Source organism: Diceros bicornis, chromosome 38 (assembly GCF_020826845.1).
Source record: "Diceros bicornis minor isolate mBicDic1 chromosome 38, mDicBic1.mat.cur, whole genome shotgun sequence".
NCBI lineage: Eukaryota > Metazoa > Chordata > Mammalia > Perissodactyla > Rhinocerotidae > Diceros > Diceros bicornis.
This window is the reverse complement of record NC_080777.1, coordinates 30,523,159-30,540,007: the sequence shown is the minus strand read 5'-3', so window position 1 is coordinate 30,540,007 and position 16,849 is coordinate 30,523,159. Positions and strand designations below refer to the sequence as shown.

The window sequence follows — 16,849 nt, the reverse complement described above, 5'->3', positions numbered from 1 at the left end:
AAATTCATTAGGAATATTAAGAAACACCAGAGAAGTTCCAGACTGGTTATTCTGAACACTGCATCTTATTCTCACCATCTGCCCCACCGCCCTCCCCAACTGCACCACCACCAACACAACCTATGCAACCACGCCCGCTTCCCCAAGAGCCCGAGGGAAGAGAAGCTGACGAGAGTGGAAACGCGAGTCTAGGGTGTTAAAGCTGTCAGGCAACGACATTGTACCTGCTGCTTCTGCTGTTCCACGCCCAGAACTCGCGCTCTCAACTCAGCAGGCCAGAGCTGGCTCCAAACACGGAGGGTGCTAGTACACTAGGACAGAGGCGTACTTCAGTTCCCCACAATGCAAAGATCACCTTTCTGTGCCTGGGCTTTCCATAAGACTAGGAATGGCAAGGAACTCGACTGCCGGATCAGATCATTCCAGGTGAGAGACACACCTCACCACACACTTGTGCAGCAGCTTTCCCAGAAGCCCAATTATCAACAGACAGCTGGCCACTCTGGCTGTTCTTCCCTAGTAAATGCCAGAGCTCATTTTATGAGATCGTTCCGAGCCACCGTCTTTTTCTAACATGGCAAAATGAACTGGCAGAAGAGAAGGGCGTGGTTTGAGTGGAGGCAAAAAATTTTCATCCCTCCCACATGTCACCAATACTCACAGCTCTGAAAAAAGAAGCACTTTATCAGAAGGAGATTAACTGTAAAAACAAGGCCAGCCGATAAGAGCTTTGAGTAGCAGGTGTTGGGTGACTGCTCACTTCACTCTGAAGTGGCTGGGGAACGGGACAGAACCACCAGAGGCCCTGCTGCATCAGGGAATGGATTCCTGTGCGTGTCCTGATGGGGGGGCAAACTTTTTAAGCCCCCACTCCTGAACTGTCAGGTGGTGTGCCAAGGAACTGTGTGACAAATGCCACTGTCTCTGGAAAATGAAGTGAGTTCGAGTCTCAAGCTGTGTTTAGCAACAGAAATACAGGAAAAAGACAATAGACTTTTTAATTCAAGGCCCTTCAATTTTGCTATAATAACTCTGAGCAGGCATCATCCAGGGCTTCTTTCCCAGAACTGTTCAGTGGGGTTAAACGGTACCAGTGTTGTTTTTAAACAGCTTTATTGAGATACAATTCACATACCCATTCCAGTGTACCATTCAGTGGTTTGTAGTATATTCACAGAGTTATGCAATCATCACCATAATCAATTTTAAAACATTTTCAACACCCCCAAAAGAAACCCCATATGCATTAGCAGTCACTTCCCACTTCATGTTTTTAAGTATAGATCAACAGCATGATTCTCACTGGCTAAATAGTACCACACTGCATCAAATCTAAAACATCATCAGCTCCAAGACGCACCGTTGGTTTATTCACCCTAAGAAAGAACAAAGCAGTGCCAATCACACAAGCTTTTTATCACTAATTTAAGTTATTGAAAGGCATCTTTTAAACTTATTTAGACATATTATGTAGCAGCAACACACATAACCCCATGGAAGTAACAACAGGAACACCTATGACCAAATTCACTCCTGTGCAGGAATGACAACTAGCAATGATGAGACATCCTGATTTCAGAGAGATGAAAAGTGCACAGTGTTCACCCGAGAATCAACAATACCCAACATCCATAGTGCACAGCAGGGAAAATGCCCTCACTAACTCAGGCAGGAGAGGAACCATACGAAGCAAAATCTGTATAAGCTCATAAGCTAATACAGTAACCAACCCTATAAACAACACAGAAACCTCCAGAATGGTAACCTACTGCTATATACATTTCTCTCTCTTCCTGTTCAATATTCATAATTAGGAAGAGAGAGAACTATTTCTATTAGTAGAGAAAAGCTTGGTAAGTTCAGCATTGCTACAGTCTTTTACATAGGAAAAGAAAATACTCATTTTAGAACAAAAATTGAGAGGTGGGAGGAGCTTGTGGAATCTCTTTTCTAGAGTGCCTTTTTGAATTGACAGCTGCCTGTCTTTAGCTTGGAGACAGAAAGATGAGTCAAATGACTTTTAAAATCCATGACTCAGAGTTTAATTACATAGTTTAAATTTCTAACATTCCAAGGACAAGGCCAAATTAATTTGCTGACATCTTCATATTAGCAGGAATAACTCCTAGCTTACAAAGACCCCAAGGATTCAAGGTCGGTAAGTGAGGTATATACGACTCAGCCAGTACTGACCATATCCTGACCAGGCAGAGTTGCATGTGGGCTATTTGGGGAAAGACAAACAATTTTAGCTTCTTGTGGAGAAAAACTATTTTAGTCATTTCTATAGAGAAAAGGCATCCATAAAAAAGAAGATGTAAAATTCAGGGTTGGGGTTGGAGGAGAGGGAAAAAGCTAGAGGAGAAACAGCAAGAGGATCAAAGGCAGACACTATCAGACTCTAATATTAGCCAAGGGAATTGTTTACATTCTGTTGCTAAGGAAAACTTGGAACTTTGGAAAGTGAACCCAACCACTACACCATTGTGACAGCTGCTGCCTGGCCCTGACATCCTTGCAGAGCTATCTGCCAGCTGCTTGCCACTTGCCATTTGTAACCTGCTGTCTGCCAGCCCAAGCAACCCCTTTACAATCTGATGACCCTGTTGTTTTCTGCAGTCTTCAGGAGCAATCCAAAGACTGGATGGACGGCAGTGATTAGAGGGCTATGGGGTGGAGACTGCCATGTTCCGGGCTGCACATTAAGATGGACTGGCCCCTGAATCAAAACCTTTATTCTTAAATCCACAAGAAATGGTTAGTGAGTTCAATGGGGAGGAAAAAGAGGCTTGGGTGATGATCTCCCTGTGCCTCTGACTCAAGGTGTGATATTAGGAAATCACCTAGCATTTCCACCTGTAAACAGGGAGCATCACTCCTGTCCCTTTCCATCATGTAAAGAGAATACATTCGAGCACACTTGAGCTTTTCAGGGAAAAAAAAAAAAAGAAACTTTGTAAATCTAAGATTGTACACTTCTTAAAAGTAATAAACTGTTTCAGAAGTCCCACTCTGAGCTTATGCAGCAAAATCAGCACTTATCTAGAATCCTGCAAACCTAGACTCTCTTGACTACTATGTCCACTCTTCAATGGTCATGGCCATCTTCACAGACTTAAAAACGCCATAAGAGAGATAGCTGTCCCTAGAGGTGATTTTTTCAAGCTCTCCTGCTCCCCTCTACCTCCCCCCATTATCACGGTGATACTTTATCACCCTGGAACTTTGGAAAATACAGACAAAAATAAAAAATTACCCATAATCCCCTAGAAAAATCTAGCACTAACATTTCCATGTTTATTCTTATTTGGTGTCATAATGTATCCTTTTGTATCTAGCTCTGTCCAATACACACAATACATCTGTAGTTAACAAAAAGAGTAAAGAACTGTCACCACAGGCTGCAGAGCGGAGACTGACGGCTGGCTGACTGGTCTGCGCCCACGTGCCCCTCTCAGAACAACACATTCTCAGAAAAGGAAAGCCAGCTGTGCAGGTTCAGCGGCAGGACCACTCCCTGGCCCTCGAGCTCTGTCACACTGCAAATGGAGGTTATGTCTGAGATGACTGTTCCAGTGGTTAGGTCTTGCTGTGGCCAGTGTTAAAGCACCATTTATCCCAATGCTCACTGTTTCCGATTGGACCTGTGAACACAGGCTTCAGGCCTCCATGATAGTTTCCCAGCAGGAGCGAAAATGCTTCCACAATGAGCTGATTACAGAGAAAGCTGCAGCTTCAAGAGAAGAATTAGCACTCAGCACGCTCTTTCAGAAGGAAAATTTAGCTGTTTTCAAAACATGTGATTTTTTCTTCTTTCAGCTTATGTTTGTCTAGAGGGAGAAACTAAATGGCTCTAATTCTGTAAAGGCTTAAATGATACGTTCATTTGATCAAGTCATTCCCCAGCTGAAAATACTTTGGTGGTATGCCATAGCTTTGAGAACAGAAGCTCAAGTTCTTAGCACAGCACAGACAAAAATCCACATGATTCAGTTCCTGCCTACCTCTCTAGCTCCACAATTTCCAAAGTATACCCAGTAGAATACCAGTTTTGGGTTTCTGTGGGGGAAAAAAAAAACAAAACTAATCGACGGACACAGAAATTTGGAAAATGCTGCAAATTCTAACCCCCCAACGTCTCACTCTCCACCCCCAACCCTGGAGAGGAATGATCCTGAGGAAGCTTTTGAGTAATCCTGTTTAACTATGCTTAACTGGTTGTTTCACAAATTCCTTTGGACACAAAATGCTTTTTCTTTTTCTACATCTAGTTCACACAAGACACTTTCAGAAATGCTACTGTGGGGGATCAGAATTGGCCACCCCAAAATGTGTCTCTTTGGCATGAGAATTATTTTGGGCTGGCTACTTTTTTTTTTTGCTGAGGAAGAGTAGCCCTGAGCTAACATCTGTTGCCAATCCTCCTCTTTTTGCTGAGGAAGATTGGCCCTGAGCTAACATCTGTGCCCATCTTCCTCTATTTTATATGTGGGACGCCTGCCACAGCATGGCTTAATAAGCTGTGTATAAGTCTGTACCTTGGATCTGAATCCTGGGCCACGGAAGTGGAGCCAGAGAACTTCACCACCACGCCACCAGGCCCGGAGCCAGAGAACTTCACCACCACGCCACCAGGCCCGCGGCCCTGGCTACTTTTAAGAGATATTTACATTTATAAGGGAAATCTCCATTTGTAAAGGTATCTCCCTCTCTGTACCAGAAAGATGGGAGGGGGGGAGGGGGGGGGAATGACCTTATCTCTAGAAACTTATCAATGCAGAAGGCAAGGACTTAAATATCTGCTGCATAATAACCTTACTCTTGTTTACTGTGCTTTTCTGGTAATCTCCCATAACTGACTCCCCCTCCCTCAACATCCTCCTTTGTCTTCAGCTGAAGATAGTATTTACTGTAATAGCCTCTGCCATTTTGGTGAGTTACTCAGCTTTCCTGAGTCTCTCTCGTGTATACACGTTATAAGCTTTGTGTGATTTTCTCCTGTTATTCTGTCTCATTTCAATTTAATTTGTAGCCCAGCCAGAAGGACCCAGAGTAGGTAGAGGAATTTTCTTCCTCCCCTACACTACACTGGCCTTACCTTCTCCCAGCTTCACGCACGTTAAACTGGTTCCTTGAATTTCTCTGCTCCCTCTAAAATACCATCCTCCTATTGCTCCGCAGAGTTAACTCCCAGTCGCCTTTCACAATCCAGCTCCAGTCACCACCTCTGGCACACACCTTCTCAGTCACCCTGCTTAACTGGTTTACACCCTCCTCTGCTCCCCCAGCAATCTGCACACACCGTTATCAGAGCACTTCACAACCGTACTATAATATTTGATTTGCTTGTTTGCCTTCCTACAATAGATACATTTAAGCTCTTCAAGGGCAGGAAAGATGTTTTTCTTTAACCTTGTGTCCTTAATACCTCTGTGCCTGGCACATGGCAGTCTCTCAATAAATGGTTGTCAGATGTTTTATATATGTGGGTTCCTGTTTAAGCAGGACTCTATATAGATACAATACTATACTGTTCCCAAAATCTCATGTCTTAAGAACCACTCCTGATTCATTTACCTATTTCTATAGATGTGTCTATCTTTAGCAGAACTCGTCACTTCTAATTATTGTTACCAATTTAAACAGTTTGAGGTTTCTGTTCTGCATTCAAAGACTCTATCACACAGTGGTCTGCACCAGTTTCTTAGAAGCTGCATCTCCTCATGGTGATTCACTTCCTTCAGTGTGTACCATGTGTTAGTCTGTCTTTGGCAGGGAATGTTTTACAGAAATCTCTTATACCCTGGGTTGTACATGTGTCTCTTCAAGATGATTTTGAATTCCCCTGTGCCATGGCCCCAGAGTTTCAAGGGTATAGACATAGTTTCCATGTTAAATTCTTGGCTTGGGATTTCTAAACTATATGGGTAGTAAAAATTTCCCACAAAAGATTTTTCTGTCCCTGCCCAGACCCTTGGATGGACTCCTTTCCTTGACACTTCTCTGGGCCATGGGCAAAGCACCGTTTTCATGAATTGGGCAGCCCTCTGAGAATTCCAGCTTTCTACAGGCTCTTGGTTGGAGCTCCCAGCCTAGTCAAGTCAAAGCCATGCTGCCTATATCTGTACATGGCATTGAGGTTTGAGCCTCCAGACCCTAAGGTCTACTACACAGGTCTCACACCAACCCTGGTCCACTCAAACCACCCTGGCTCTTTGGTTCTCTTCATTTTGTCACTTGGGAGTCCCTTTCATTTTTCTTTCTTTTTTTTTTTTTTGTGAGGACGATCAGCCCTGAGCTAACATCCATACCAATCCTCCTCTTTTTGCTGAGGAAGACTGGCCCTGAGCTAACATCTATTGCCAGTCCTTTTTTTTTTTTTTTTCCCCTTTTTCTCCCCAAAGCCCCAGTAGATAGTTGTATGTTATAGTTGCACATCCTGCTAGTTGCTGTATGTGGGATGCTGCCTCAGCATGGCCGGACAAAACGGTGTGTCGGTGCACGCCCGGATCCGAACCCGGGCCACCAGTAGCAGAGCGTGCACACTCAACTGGTAAGCCACAGGGTGGCCCCCTTTTTCCAACTCATTTTCCTATGTTTATAGTGGGAAAGGGGTCCTTGTAAATTCCATCTACCATGCTGCTGGAACCAGTCTCCTGAATACATTTTGAGCCAATTCACTTTTCTCCATCTCTCCTACTACTACTTCAGAGAAAGCCACTGTTCTCTGTCATGTACCTTTCTTCTGCAATGGTCTCCTTACTGGTCATCTCACACCCATTCTTGTCCATTCTTCCCCTGTCCAATTCATACGCAATACTGCAAGCAGAGTTTAAAAGCCAGAAATTTTTAAAATATAAGTCAGATTATGTTATTTTTTGCTTAAAATCTTCTATTGGCATATGACTCAGCAATTCTACTCCTAGGTATATACCTAAGAGAAAGGAAAACATATGTCCACACAGAAACTTGTACATTAATGTTTATAGTAACATTATGCATAATAGCCAAAAGGGGAAACAACCCAAATGTCCACCAACTTATGAATGGTAAACAAAATGCAGAGTTTCCACACAATGGAATAGTATTTGGTGGTAAAAAAGAATCAAGTACTAAGACATGCGACAACATGGATGAACCTTGAAAGAATTAGGCTGGGCTGGCCCCGCGGCTTAGCGGTTAAGTGCGCGTGCTCTGCTGCTGGCGGCCCAGGTTTGGATCCCGGGTGCGCACCAACGCACTGCTTCTCCAGCCAGGCTGAGGCCGCGTCCCATGTACAGCAACTAGAAGGATGTGCAGCTATGACATGCAACTATCTACTGGGGCTTTGGGGGGAAAAATAAATAAAATTTTTTTTAAAAAAAAAAGAAAGCATTAGGCTATTGAAAGAAGCCAATCATAAAAGATCACATATTGATTCCATGTCTATGAGATGTCCAGAATAGGCAACTCTACAGAAACAGAAAGCAGATCAGTGTTTAAGTTTAGGGGGAATGGGGAGATGGGGGGAGGGTGGTAGCTAAAGGTTACAGGATTCCTTTTGTTTGTTTTCTGAGGAAGATTCGCCCTGAGCTAACATCCGTGCCCATCCTCCTCTATTTTTTAGTACGTGGGCCACCAGCAGAGCATGGCCACTAACAGAGCGGTGTAGGTCTATGCCTGGGAACCGACCCCGGGCTGCTAAAGTAGAGCGCACTGAACTTAACCACTAGGCCACCAGGGCTGGCCCCAGGATTTCTTTTTAAGGTGATGAAAATGTTCTGAAATTGACTGTGGTGATGGTTACCCATATCTGTGAATATACTAAAAACTACTGAATTGTACACTTTAAATGGGCAAATTATATGGCATGTGAATTATATCTCTATAAAGCTGTTTAAAAAAATTCTCGCAGTGGCTCATTATGGTTCTTAGCATATAAATCTCAAATCCCTTACCACTGGCTGTTAAGACATTGCATTCTATGGCTCCTACCTATTCCTCAGGCCTCATTGTAGACTACTCTTTCCTTTTTTTTTTCTTTTTTCTTTTCCTTTTTTTTTTTTTTTGTGAGGAAGATCAGCCTTGAGCTAACATCCAATGCCAATCCTCCTTTTTCTTTGCTGAGGAAGACTGGCCCTGACCTAACAACCGTGCCCATCTTCCTCTACTTTATATGGGATGCCACCACAGCATGGCTTGACAAGCAGTGCATCAGTGTGCGCCCGAGAGCCAAACCTGCGAACCCTGGGCCGCCAAAGTGGAACATGCACACTTAACCCCTTGCGCTACCCAGCCGGCCCCTAGACTACTCCTTCCTAACTCTCTACTCTCTAGTCACAACACCTTCTTTCAGTTTCCCCAAAGGACTGCGCACCTTCCCACCTCAGTGTCTTTTCAACAGCTTGATTTTCTGCCGGGAACACTCACCCCTTCTCTTCACTGAGCTGCTATTTGTAGCATTTGAGCATCAGAAGCTAAGGATCACCTTCTCTGATCTCCTGGGGGAAGGGGAGTCCTCTGCAGGCAGATCTTCTGTAGCACACAGTCCTAACAACTCATACTACTTCTTCAGAGTGTGATCGTTGGTTAATGGTTGCTGCTTGTCACCAGCACATATGTCTCCCAAGGCCAAGACCATATTTGTCTGGTTCCCTGCTGCATCATCTGGGTTTACCACAGTACTTGGCAACGGCAGGTGCTCGATAAATACTGTGAAAAGAATGACTGAGCCCAACAGCGCTTTCTCTAATATCTTCCTATTCATTGACCTTGTGCCATCTCCCTATTTATTTTATCTAATAAATATCTAATATCCCCCTATTTATTATCTTGTGCCATCCCAAAAATGCACTCATCTTGATATACCACATTCATATTATAATTCATTAATATCTTAATTCTTTTATTATTATTATTATTATTATTATTATTATTTTTTTGGTGAGGAAGATTAGTCCTAAGCTAACATCTGTTGCCAATCCTCCTCTTTTTGCTGAGGAAGATTGGCCCTGAGCTAACATCTGTGCCCATCTTCCTCTATTTTATGTGGGATGCTGCCACAGCATGTCTTGATAAGCGGTGCGTAGGTCTGCTGCTGGGATTTGAACCTGCGAACCCTGGGCCGCCAAAGCAGAGCAAATGAACTTAACCACTATGCCTCCGGGCCAGCCCCTAATTCTTTTATTCTTATAGTTGCTGCTCCCTGAGGAAATACATCCTAGTTATAATATGTGGTATGTAGCAGGTACTCAGTAAGTATCTGTGGCTTGAATAAAACTTCTGAAACAAAATCAAAATCTGTAGGAGGTGCTATCTGATTGATGATGGTGATGAAATTCCCAGAAGAGAGTGACAGTCTCTCTAGCTGTCTCTAAATAATGGCTCATGCAACTAAGTATTTAATAATGCAGTTGATAAAGGACCTGATTTATCCACCCTTTCAGGGATCATGATCTTAATGATGAATTTAACTCATTTTACTTGTCTCAGCTCAGAAAGATTTTTTAAAGGGAGTTTTTTTCAGCGAATAAAAAGATTACTTTTGCATTTAGTTTCTAGATAAAACTAACAGTATCTAAATTACATCTGAGCTATTAAATACATAGACATTAAACATCCAAGATTGATTTATTAAAATTTCCTTGGCTGGAAGCCAATTAAAAGATGACAACTGTTGGCTCTGCAACCGTTAGTGCAGAAAATTGATTTTCTTCAATTTTTATGTAAAGAAATAAAAAAAAGAAAGGAAGGAAGGAAAAGAAAGAAGAAAAACACTGTTTTTCAATTCACTTAACATCTCCCTTCCATTTCTTCTCAAAATGTGTTTAGAGCCGTCTTTATACTAAACATCTAAAAAGTTTAACTCATTGTATCTTGTAGACTATAGGATTTCTTGACTTATTACACATATATACACACTCACAAATAAAAGTCTCCTTCCTTTGGATATTCAAAATAAAATGAAGTCAAACTGAAATTTAAATTTTGATAAAATTTCCCCTCTTTTTCTAGTCTTAAGGGATAATTATGGCCTCAGTTTCTAAGTAGATCTGAAACTCCCAAATGGAGTGCATTCTATTTTTTACACTTCTTTAAGTAGGAGAAAATGACCCATTCTCCTTGGTCACATCTTCCAAGGTCTCTTAATCCTGACAACTGAAAAGTTCTTTTAAGTTTCTACCTTAAATCTCTCCTATGTCAATTAATGACTGCTCTCTCATAATGTTTCTCTAAAGAAATTGCAGAATAGCCAGTTACTGTCCTTCTACCATATCATTATATACTATTCATTTCCTTTTCTGGTATTCTTCTCAAATTAATTAAAACTTTATATCCTAGCTCTATTTCTCCAAGCCTTTTATCATACTATTGCTTTTCTTTGCTGCCAGAGAAGTTGTCATGGACGACCCAGAACAAAACAAGAGATTCTTCTCTGTGCTCAGGTTCTCCAACACAAAATGGGGAAATAATGCCTGACAATGATCTCCCTTATGAGACAAATAGAAAAAAGATATGCTATGTCCATAACAGAATAAGAATCTATGTTAAGTAATCAGAAATAACGAAGATCTCCACCAAAAGTCTCCCAGAGGCAAAATATAAACCCAAACTGTAATACAGAGATATATTTTCACCATTTGTGATTAGGGAAAAGACTTCACACTCACTCCCTCATCTCCTACCTCCAGGCAGAACCCCACAGATGAAATCAGTGCGTCACAAACCTCCTCCTCTCCCTGGCTTCCGCCGAGGAGTCCGTTCCAGGAGAGGAGAGCAGAGTGGCAGTTGTAACCCCATTGGCAGTGCTAGGTGGAGGGCGGTTGGTGATCACGCAGAGCGGGGTGCTAGAAGAGACACTGTCTGCTGTTTTCTCTGCTGTTGAGTCAGCCTGGGATCTGTAAGGTGTCCTGAAACCAGAAAAGACACAAGCAGAAAGAGAACAGTCAGGCATGCTACACAACAAAGCACTGGCACAGGGACAGAGGGTTCGAGACAGGTTGAACTGGAAAAGCTTCTTGCTCAGGGTTTTTTTTTTTTTTTAATTCTGAGCTCTTAAATCTTAGAATAGTATGATTACATTCAGTCTGATATCTTCTGTCTGAGAAGTTATATTTTATAATTTTTTTTTGCCAGAGATTAAAAAATTTTTTAAAAGTTAGCTATGGCACAAGGCAAGACAGTGACACATGCAAGAGTGCTTTAAATGCCTCTCGAGTACCATCTGGTCTCCACACATGCACACAGAGGCACGGCCCCTCCACACACAAAAAACGACACTAAAGTCACTTACGGGATTAGTCTCCACCTGCCCCTGAATTCTGGGCAGTGAGACTTGGTAGCAGCCCTCAGCCTAGACTAGACAGCCATCCTCTTGGATTACCTAGAGATCTACAACCTCAGTATGTTTAGTTCTCCCGCACCTAGCTTGGCAACTGCTCTCTTTCCATTTTACCAAATGCCTAATTGTCTATATTCATTACTGCACAAATGAGAAACTGAAACACAAACTAATGGGATTCTATATGTAACCTTAACTACAGACTTTCCAATAGCAAGCTGTATAATTAAACTCATTTACATGAAAACAAGACCTTTGTTTCTCAACAAAGAGTTGAGAGCAGTCATTGGCTCTCTACCCAAAAAGCTATCATTTGTGATGTCACAGCTTGTTGCTGGGGTAACAGAGATCCAAAATTGATACTCACAGAGATGGGAAAAACAATGAAAATAACGAATGTTAAAAATCTGTTTTTTTCACCTTCTCACAATTACCAGAAATGCTTAAAAGTAGCTATGAGCTCACTTTCAAATAAACACATTATTAGGATAAGTTTGAAAAAAAAATTATCAGATCATAAAAATCTAACTATGGTACCTAGATGCAAACATAAAAAGAGAACAGTTCTGAAGTGGTATCTAAAAAACAGAAGCCACTTCTCCAGAAGTAATTAATGACTCAGAAAAAAGGTGAAATTTTATATTCACCTAAAGGTGAATATTCACCTTTAGGAAGGCAAATAATTCCTCAGACTTACAAGATGTATGAGTCTATAGAAATTATTAATAAAATTAGCCAGAAACAAAGCTACAAAAAATTACACTTATTAAAACCTTACCTGAAATTCTTTTTAGGTTAATAACATATTTTGGTCTCTGTAATTTCTTATGTTGTAGAAATGCCAAGGAGTTTATTTTATTAAATTATAGAAAAGGACTTCACTATTATTTGAAATGCGTTATAATTTACAGGTAGATTGTTAGGAGCAGAACAGGAGAAGCTCCAAAGCAGGATCAGAGGCTCCAGAATCACCTGGGGCTGAGTTTAAGCCCACTTGGCCTCTCTGATCGCTTTACCTGTAAAATGGGGATAATGATAACTTAAAACGCAGGGTCTTACGGTGATTAAATAAAATAATGTATGCAGAACACTTGCTAACGTGCCCAAAATAAAATATAAACTCAGTGGAAATAAAATAGTGAACTAGGGGATGGCCCGGTGGCATAATGGTTAAGTTTGAGTGCTCTGCTTCAGCAGCCTGGGGTTCATGAGTTCAGATCCCAGGCGAGGACCTACACACCGCTCATCAAGCCATGCTGTGGCGGCATCCCACATACAAAGTAGAGGAAGATGGGCATGGATGTTAGCTCAGGGACAATCTTCTTCACCAAAAAAAATAGTGAAATAGACAAGAGCTCTGAAATGGACAAATGTAGGTTCAAATCCTGCCTCGGTTCCTCACTAGCTTATGTGACTTTGCAAAGAGGATTAAGTTTTTGGTCTCAGTCTCCTCATCTATAAAGGGAGAGTAAAGTATCATACCCTGGAGGGCTCTTTATAAGACTATAAATAATATATGTGTGCCTGAGACAGCTAGTTATCTAACCCATATTCATCTTCCTTACTAACAGAACCTGTGTATCAAGGGCAGCAATGTACCTAGTTAAAAATCCACATTTTCCAAAGTCTCCCTGGCTGCTAGAGGTAGTCACTGAGACATAAGCAGAAAATTAGTGCTTTTGGGAAAATTCTCAGTTCAGAGGTATTCCCTCTGTGCACTTCCCCTTTTCTTTCTTCTTCCTGCCTAGAATGCAACCATGATGGCTCACGTTCCAGCAGCTATTTTGGACCATGAGACAACCCATGGAAATGGAAGCCATGATCTAAGGATTGTGAAGCAGAAAGACAGAAGGAATCTGGATCCTTTAGTGACTTTGGAGCTGTGTGCCAGCCCTGCCTATTTCTGGACCTTCTTAAGTGAGAGAAAAAAAATAAACCCTTATCATATTTAAGCCCTATTATTTGGATTTACTGTTATGTGTGAGTAGACCAAATCCCAATGTAATTTTTGTACAGTACCTAACCCAAGCCTGGCACATAATGGGGTTCAACAAAAGGTAGTTGTTATTATTCTTCCCCAGGTCCAGCTCTTAATAATCAAGTCACCTCTCTGTGTTTCAGTTTCTCCATCTATGGGGATAACATTTACTACATAATTATACAGTATTAACAGTTCATCATAAGCCTATCCCTCCTGGCCCAATCAATGATCACCATTCATTGTGGGGAAAGAAATCTAGTAAACTGACAAATATCAATCAAGCACCACCTTCAAAGGTGCTTGTGCAGCAACACTATCATCATTAATGTTTTTCATCTTCTTTGTGTCAGTTGTAGAAACAAGACCCAAAAAAGGAGTCCTTTTGCCATACCCCAAAGTAAAACGGTCTCTGACCAGACATAAAGGATTAAAACCCACAGTGAAAACCACAGCTGAAGTTCTGCTTCACAACGACACACTGCCCAGGCTGCCCTTAGATGAACTAGAAACCAAGAAGACAGCGTCCCAGGAACAAAGCTCAGACAAATACTAACCTCCTCCTTCCCACAGTGTTCTCAGCAAAACACTCTCAGTGGCTGGAAACATTTACAAGGCTACAGGAGTCTCTTGGAACAAGAGTTAGCTTTCCTTCTGATTTGGTTTGTATGCCATCTTCCGAAAAGACTAAACAGAAGAGATTCCTAACTCATAATTACTGGAAAATTAATCTAAGTGAAATACAGGGACATTTTTAATATGTGATTTACCACAACCGTATGACCCTTAAGTTGTAATCACAACTGGTAAGGCTATTAAGAGATGAAAGCAGTCACGTTATGTTGATGCCTAAACACCAAGTACAAAGACACACCCTCTGATTTTTCAACAAGCAACTGTTGATTGGCTAATATAAGTCAAAGCAAAAGCACGCTCTTACTGTGGACATTTTCACAGGAATTCAAACTTGCTTCCGCAGTGACAAAATCTCTTTGGCTCAAATCTCTTCTGTGTATCCAGAGGCATTAGCTTTGACGAATGTGACTCGAATGGCCCCACGCAGCCTTACCTGCCATGGTGTACGGATGCAGAAGTGTTTGCACTGACTGGTGCAGGGCAGGAAGAGGCAGGCTGCCACCTGCTGCCCCGAGAGGTAGATGAACCAATGGTAATGGGTGAGGTAGCAGATGAATTGCGACTGGCTGAAATGTAGGGACTTGTGGGGTCACTACTTCTACCAAATGACGCACTGCAAAACAGCACACAGTCACTTTGTTCAGGACATGCTGCTCACCCACCATTTCCCAGCACCACCTTCCCACCCAGATTGTGCACTTAAAAGGAATGCAGACCAAAGAGAGGGTATGACAACTGGGAAGTGGAGGGACCAACCCCAGCCAGAGCTGGGTCACTGGTAGCAAGCAGGCATCTGTCAATCATCCCACAGAGTGAAGGAACGTGAAGGAGGAGAGACGATATGCAACAAGAGAAAGCAGCAGAGTAGAACAGATGAAGAGAGTAGAGGCTGAGAAGGGGTATAATAGGAATAGAATAATTTTATTAGAAAAAATAATTCCCAACAAACCCCAAGGCAAAAAATCATGCAACCCCAAATGTCTACTTGATAGAGGAGCAGCACTGCAGAAGCTAAAGTGGGACTGAGAATCTGGAGAGGTCTGGAGCAGAGATTTAAAATTAAAGAGTGGAAAAGAGTAAAGAAGCTCTGTAAAAAAGATGTGTTTGAGAACCACAGTTACTTAGCTTAAAGCAAAAATGCCTTTGGGAAAATTTACAGTTTCAGTTTAGAAAGTAATACTGCATGGCCAACAGAAGACAACTTTCTGTTTCAACTCAAGACACGTAAGGACTGTCTCAACTGCAGCAAAAAATTCTGGGGTCAGAATTTGAAAAAAACTTCTTGACTCTAATAGTAATGAGACACTTGAGGGGGTGACCAAAAAAGCTAGGAAGCCTTCTTTGGAAAAGATGTGTTTTACTGGGCCACATGAAAGGACTGTCGGCCTAAAGACAAGAGATGAACTAGGAGTGTAAAGTGTGCTGAGGCTGGCACAGCCCGAGGATGACAAACGTCTACTCACTCTCTCCTCTTTAAATAGTGATGGTGTATGGTCCTTCCTTTTGAAAAGAGCATAAAATAAGATTTTGTAAAATCAAAAAGTGCTTTAGAGTTAGAGAAGAAGAGCTTTGGAAATCCAAAGCATGAAGCGAGCCATAGACCTTCTCTCAGAAAGTGCTCACATAAGCAGGCTTGCTTCCACACTCACCAGAGGCAGGCCTTCTCTGTTCACCACACTTATGCCAAACCACACCTATCAGACCAGAGGCTACTCACTCAGCCCAACTGCTGATGATGTGGATCGTGAAAATCAACAACCTCACCACAAAATAACAACGTGCCTGAAAATTAGATGTCAGCTTTCTCTCTTTCCTAGATCTAGAACATTACTTTCTTAGGAAAGTTTTCTTGGCCTTGGATCCAACCATAAGCAGTAATGATGTATCTAGAGAGACGAAGGCCTTAGCCTTGAAGACAAACAGGTGCTGGCCTCATCAAGCCAAGAACACTGAGCTTGTAGATGAAGCTTCAGTGAGACCCTGAACTGTCCTTGTGTATACTCGTATACGTTCAAAGCTGAGTCCTCTCTTACAGGATGAAGCTGCAGAACTGAAGAACATTAAAAGGCTGTTTGTTTTATAGCTAACTAGCTGAGAAGATTCTTCCAGTGTTGACATTAACTAGTTGAGAAGATTCTTCCAATCATGTGGAAATAAGTTTTAATCCCAAACACATAGTCTGTAGCTAAAGCCAGTGTCTAAGTAGCCACCCAATCGTCTAAAAACCTAACGAGGAGGGCTGTGGCAGGAAGAGGCAGCCAGAGGGTCAAGGAAGTGGAGGTGAAGAAAGAATTCAAAGAAAGCAATGAGAATCAGATTCTTCCACATCAGCAGCAAAGTTCAAATCAAAATCCGAATTAGTATATCTTACAGCTTAATGGCTCTGGCAAGAGTGCTTTGCTTGCTGGCTGGTACATGGCAAAGAAAATAATCGCAGAAAAGGGAATACAGATGAGAAGAGGGGAAGGAAACCCATGTACCTTCTCTGCACCAAACTTGCGAGTTTCACATCTTGATGGATCTGAGGGCCATTAAAGTCATAAGAAAAAAAAAAACTCAAGTCCCTAAATTAACAGGCTTCAATATGAAACTTCTTTAATGCAATACAAAACTGTCCCCATGTCCCACCTCATCACCACCCTGTAGGGTCCCTCCCTCCTCCCCTGAAAAAATATAACTTGAGAACTACTCCAGTTTTAGAAAAAGGAGAGCTAGCCACTGGATAAGGGTGAGTTAAATTCAGTCCTGCTCAGAGATTACTAGAAGTCACTTCTGGTTGAAGAGTTAATAGGACTGAGAGGATGGAGTATCAATTCAGATCTGTCTGTGGTAAGAATTTGGAATTAGCTTAGTTTAATTCAGTTAAGAAATTAATTTCAATTTAAAATTAGTCAAGATGTTACTCCCAAGAAATC

General features: G+C 41.9%; 1 protein-coding gene across 13 annotated transcripts in view; it reads right to left on the bottom strand.

The window, feature by feature from the left end:
- The window catches only part of PPP1R12B (protein phosphatase 1 regulatory subunit 12B), a 215,298-nt gene that overhangs the window by 112,602 nt on the left and 85,847 nt on the right, over window positions 1-16,849 (bottom strand). For 8 of the 13 annotated variants that reach the window (XR_009217139.1, XM_058533822.1, XM_058533823.1 and 5 more), the window contains one exon: window positions 10,707-10,889. Coding sequence is in view for 10 of the 13 variants with exons in the window: in XM_058533822.1 (XP_058389805.1) it covers window positions 10,707-10,889 (183 nt within the window). In the remaining 3 variants the exon portion in view is untranslated. Of the gene's footprint in view, window positions 1-10,664; window positions 10,890-14,367; window positions 14,548-16,414; window positions 16,456-16,849 lie in introns of those variants that run through there. The other 5 variants (XM_058533833.1, XM_058533834.1, XM_058533830.1 and 2 more) reach the window with 5 other exon arrangements.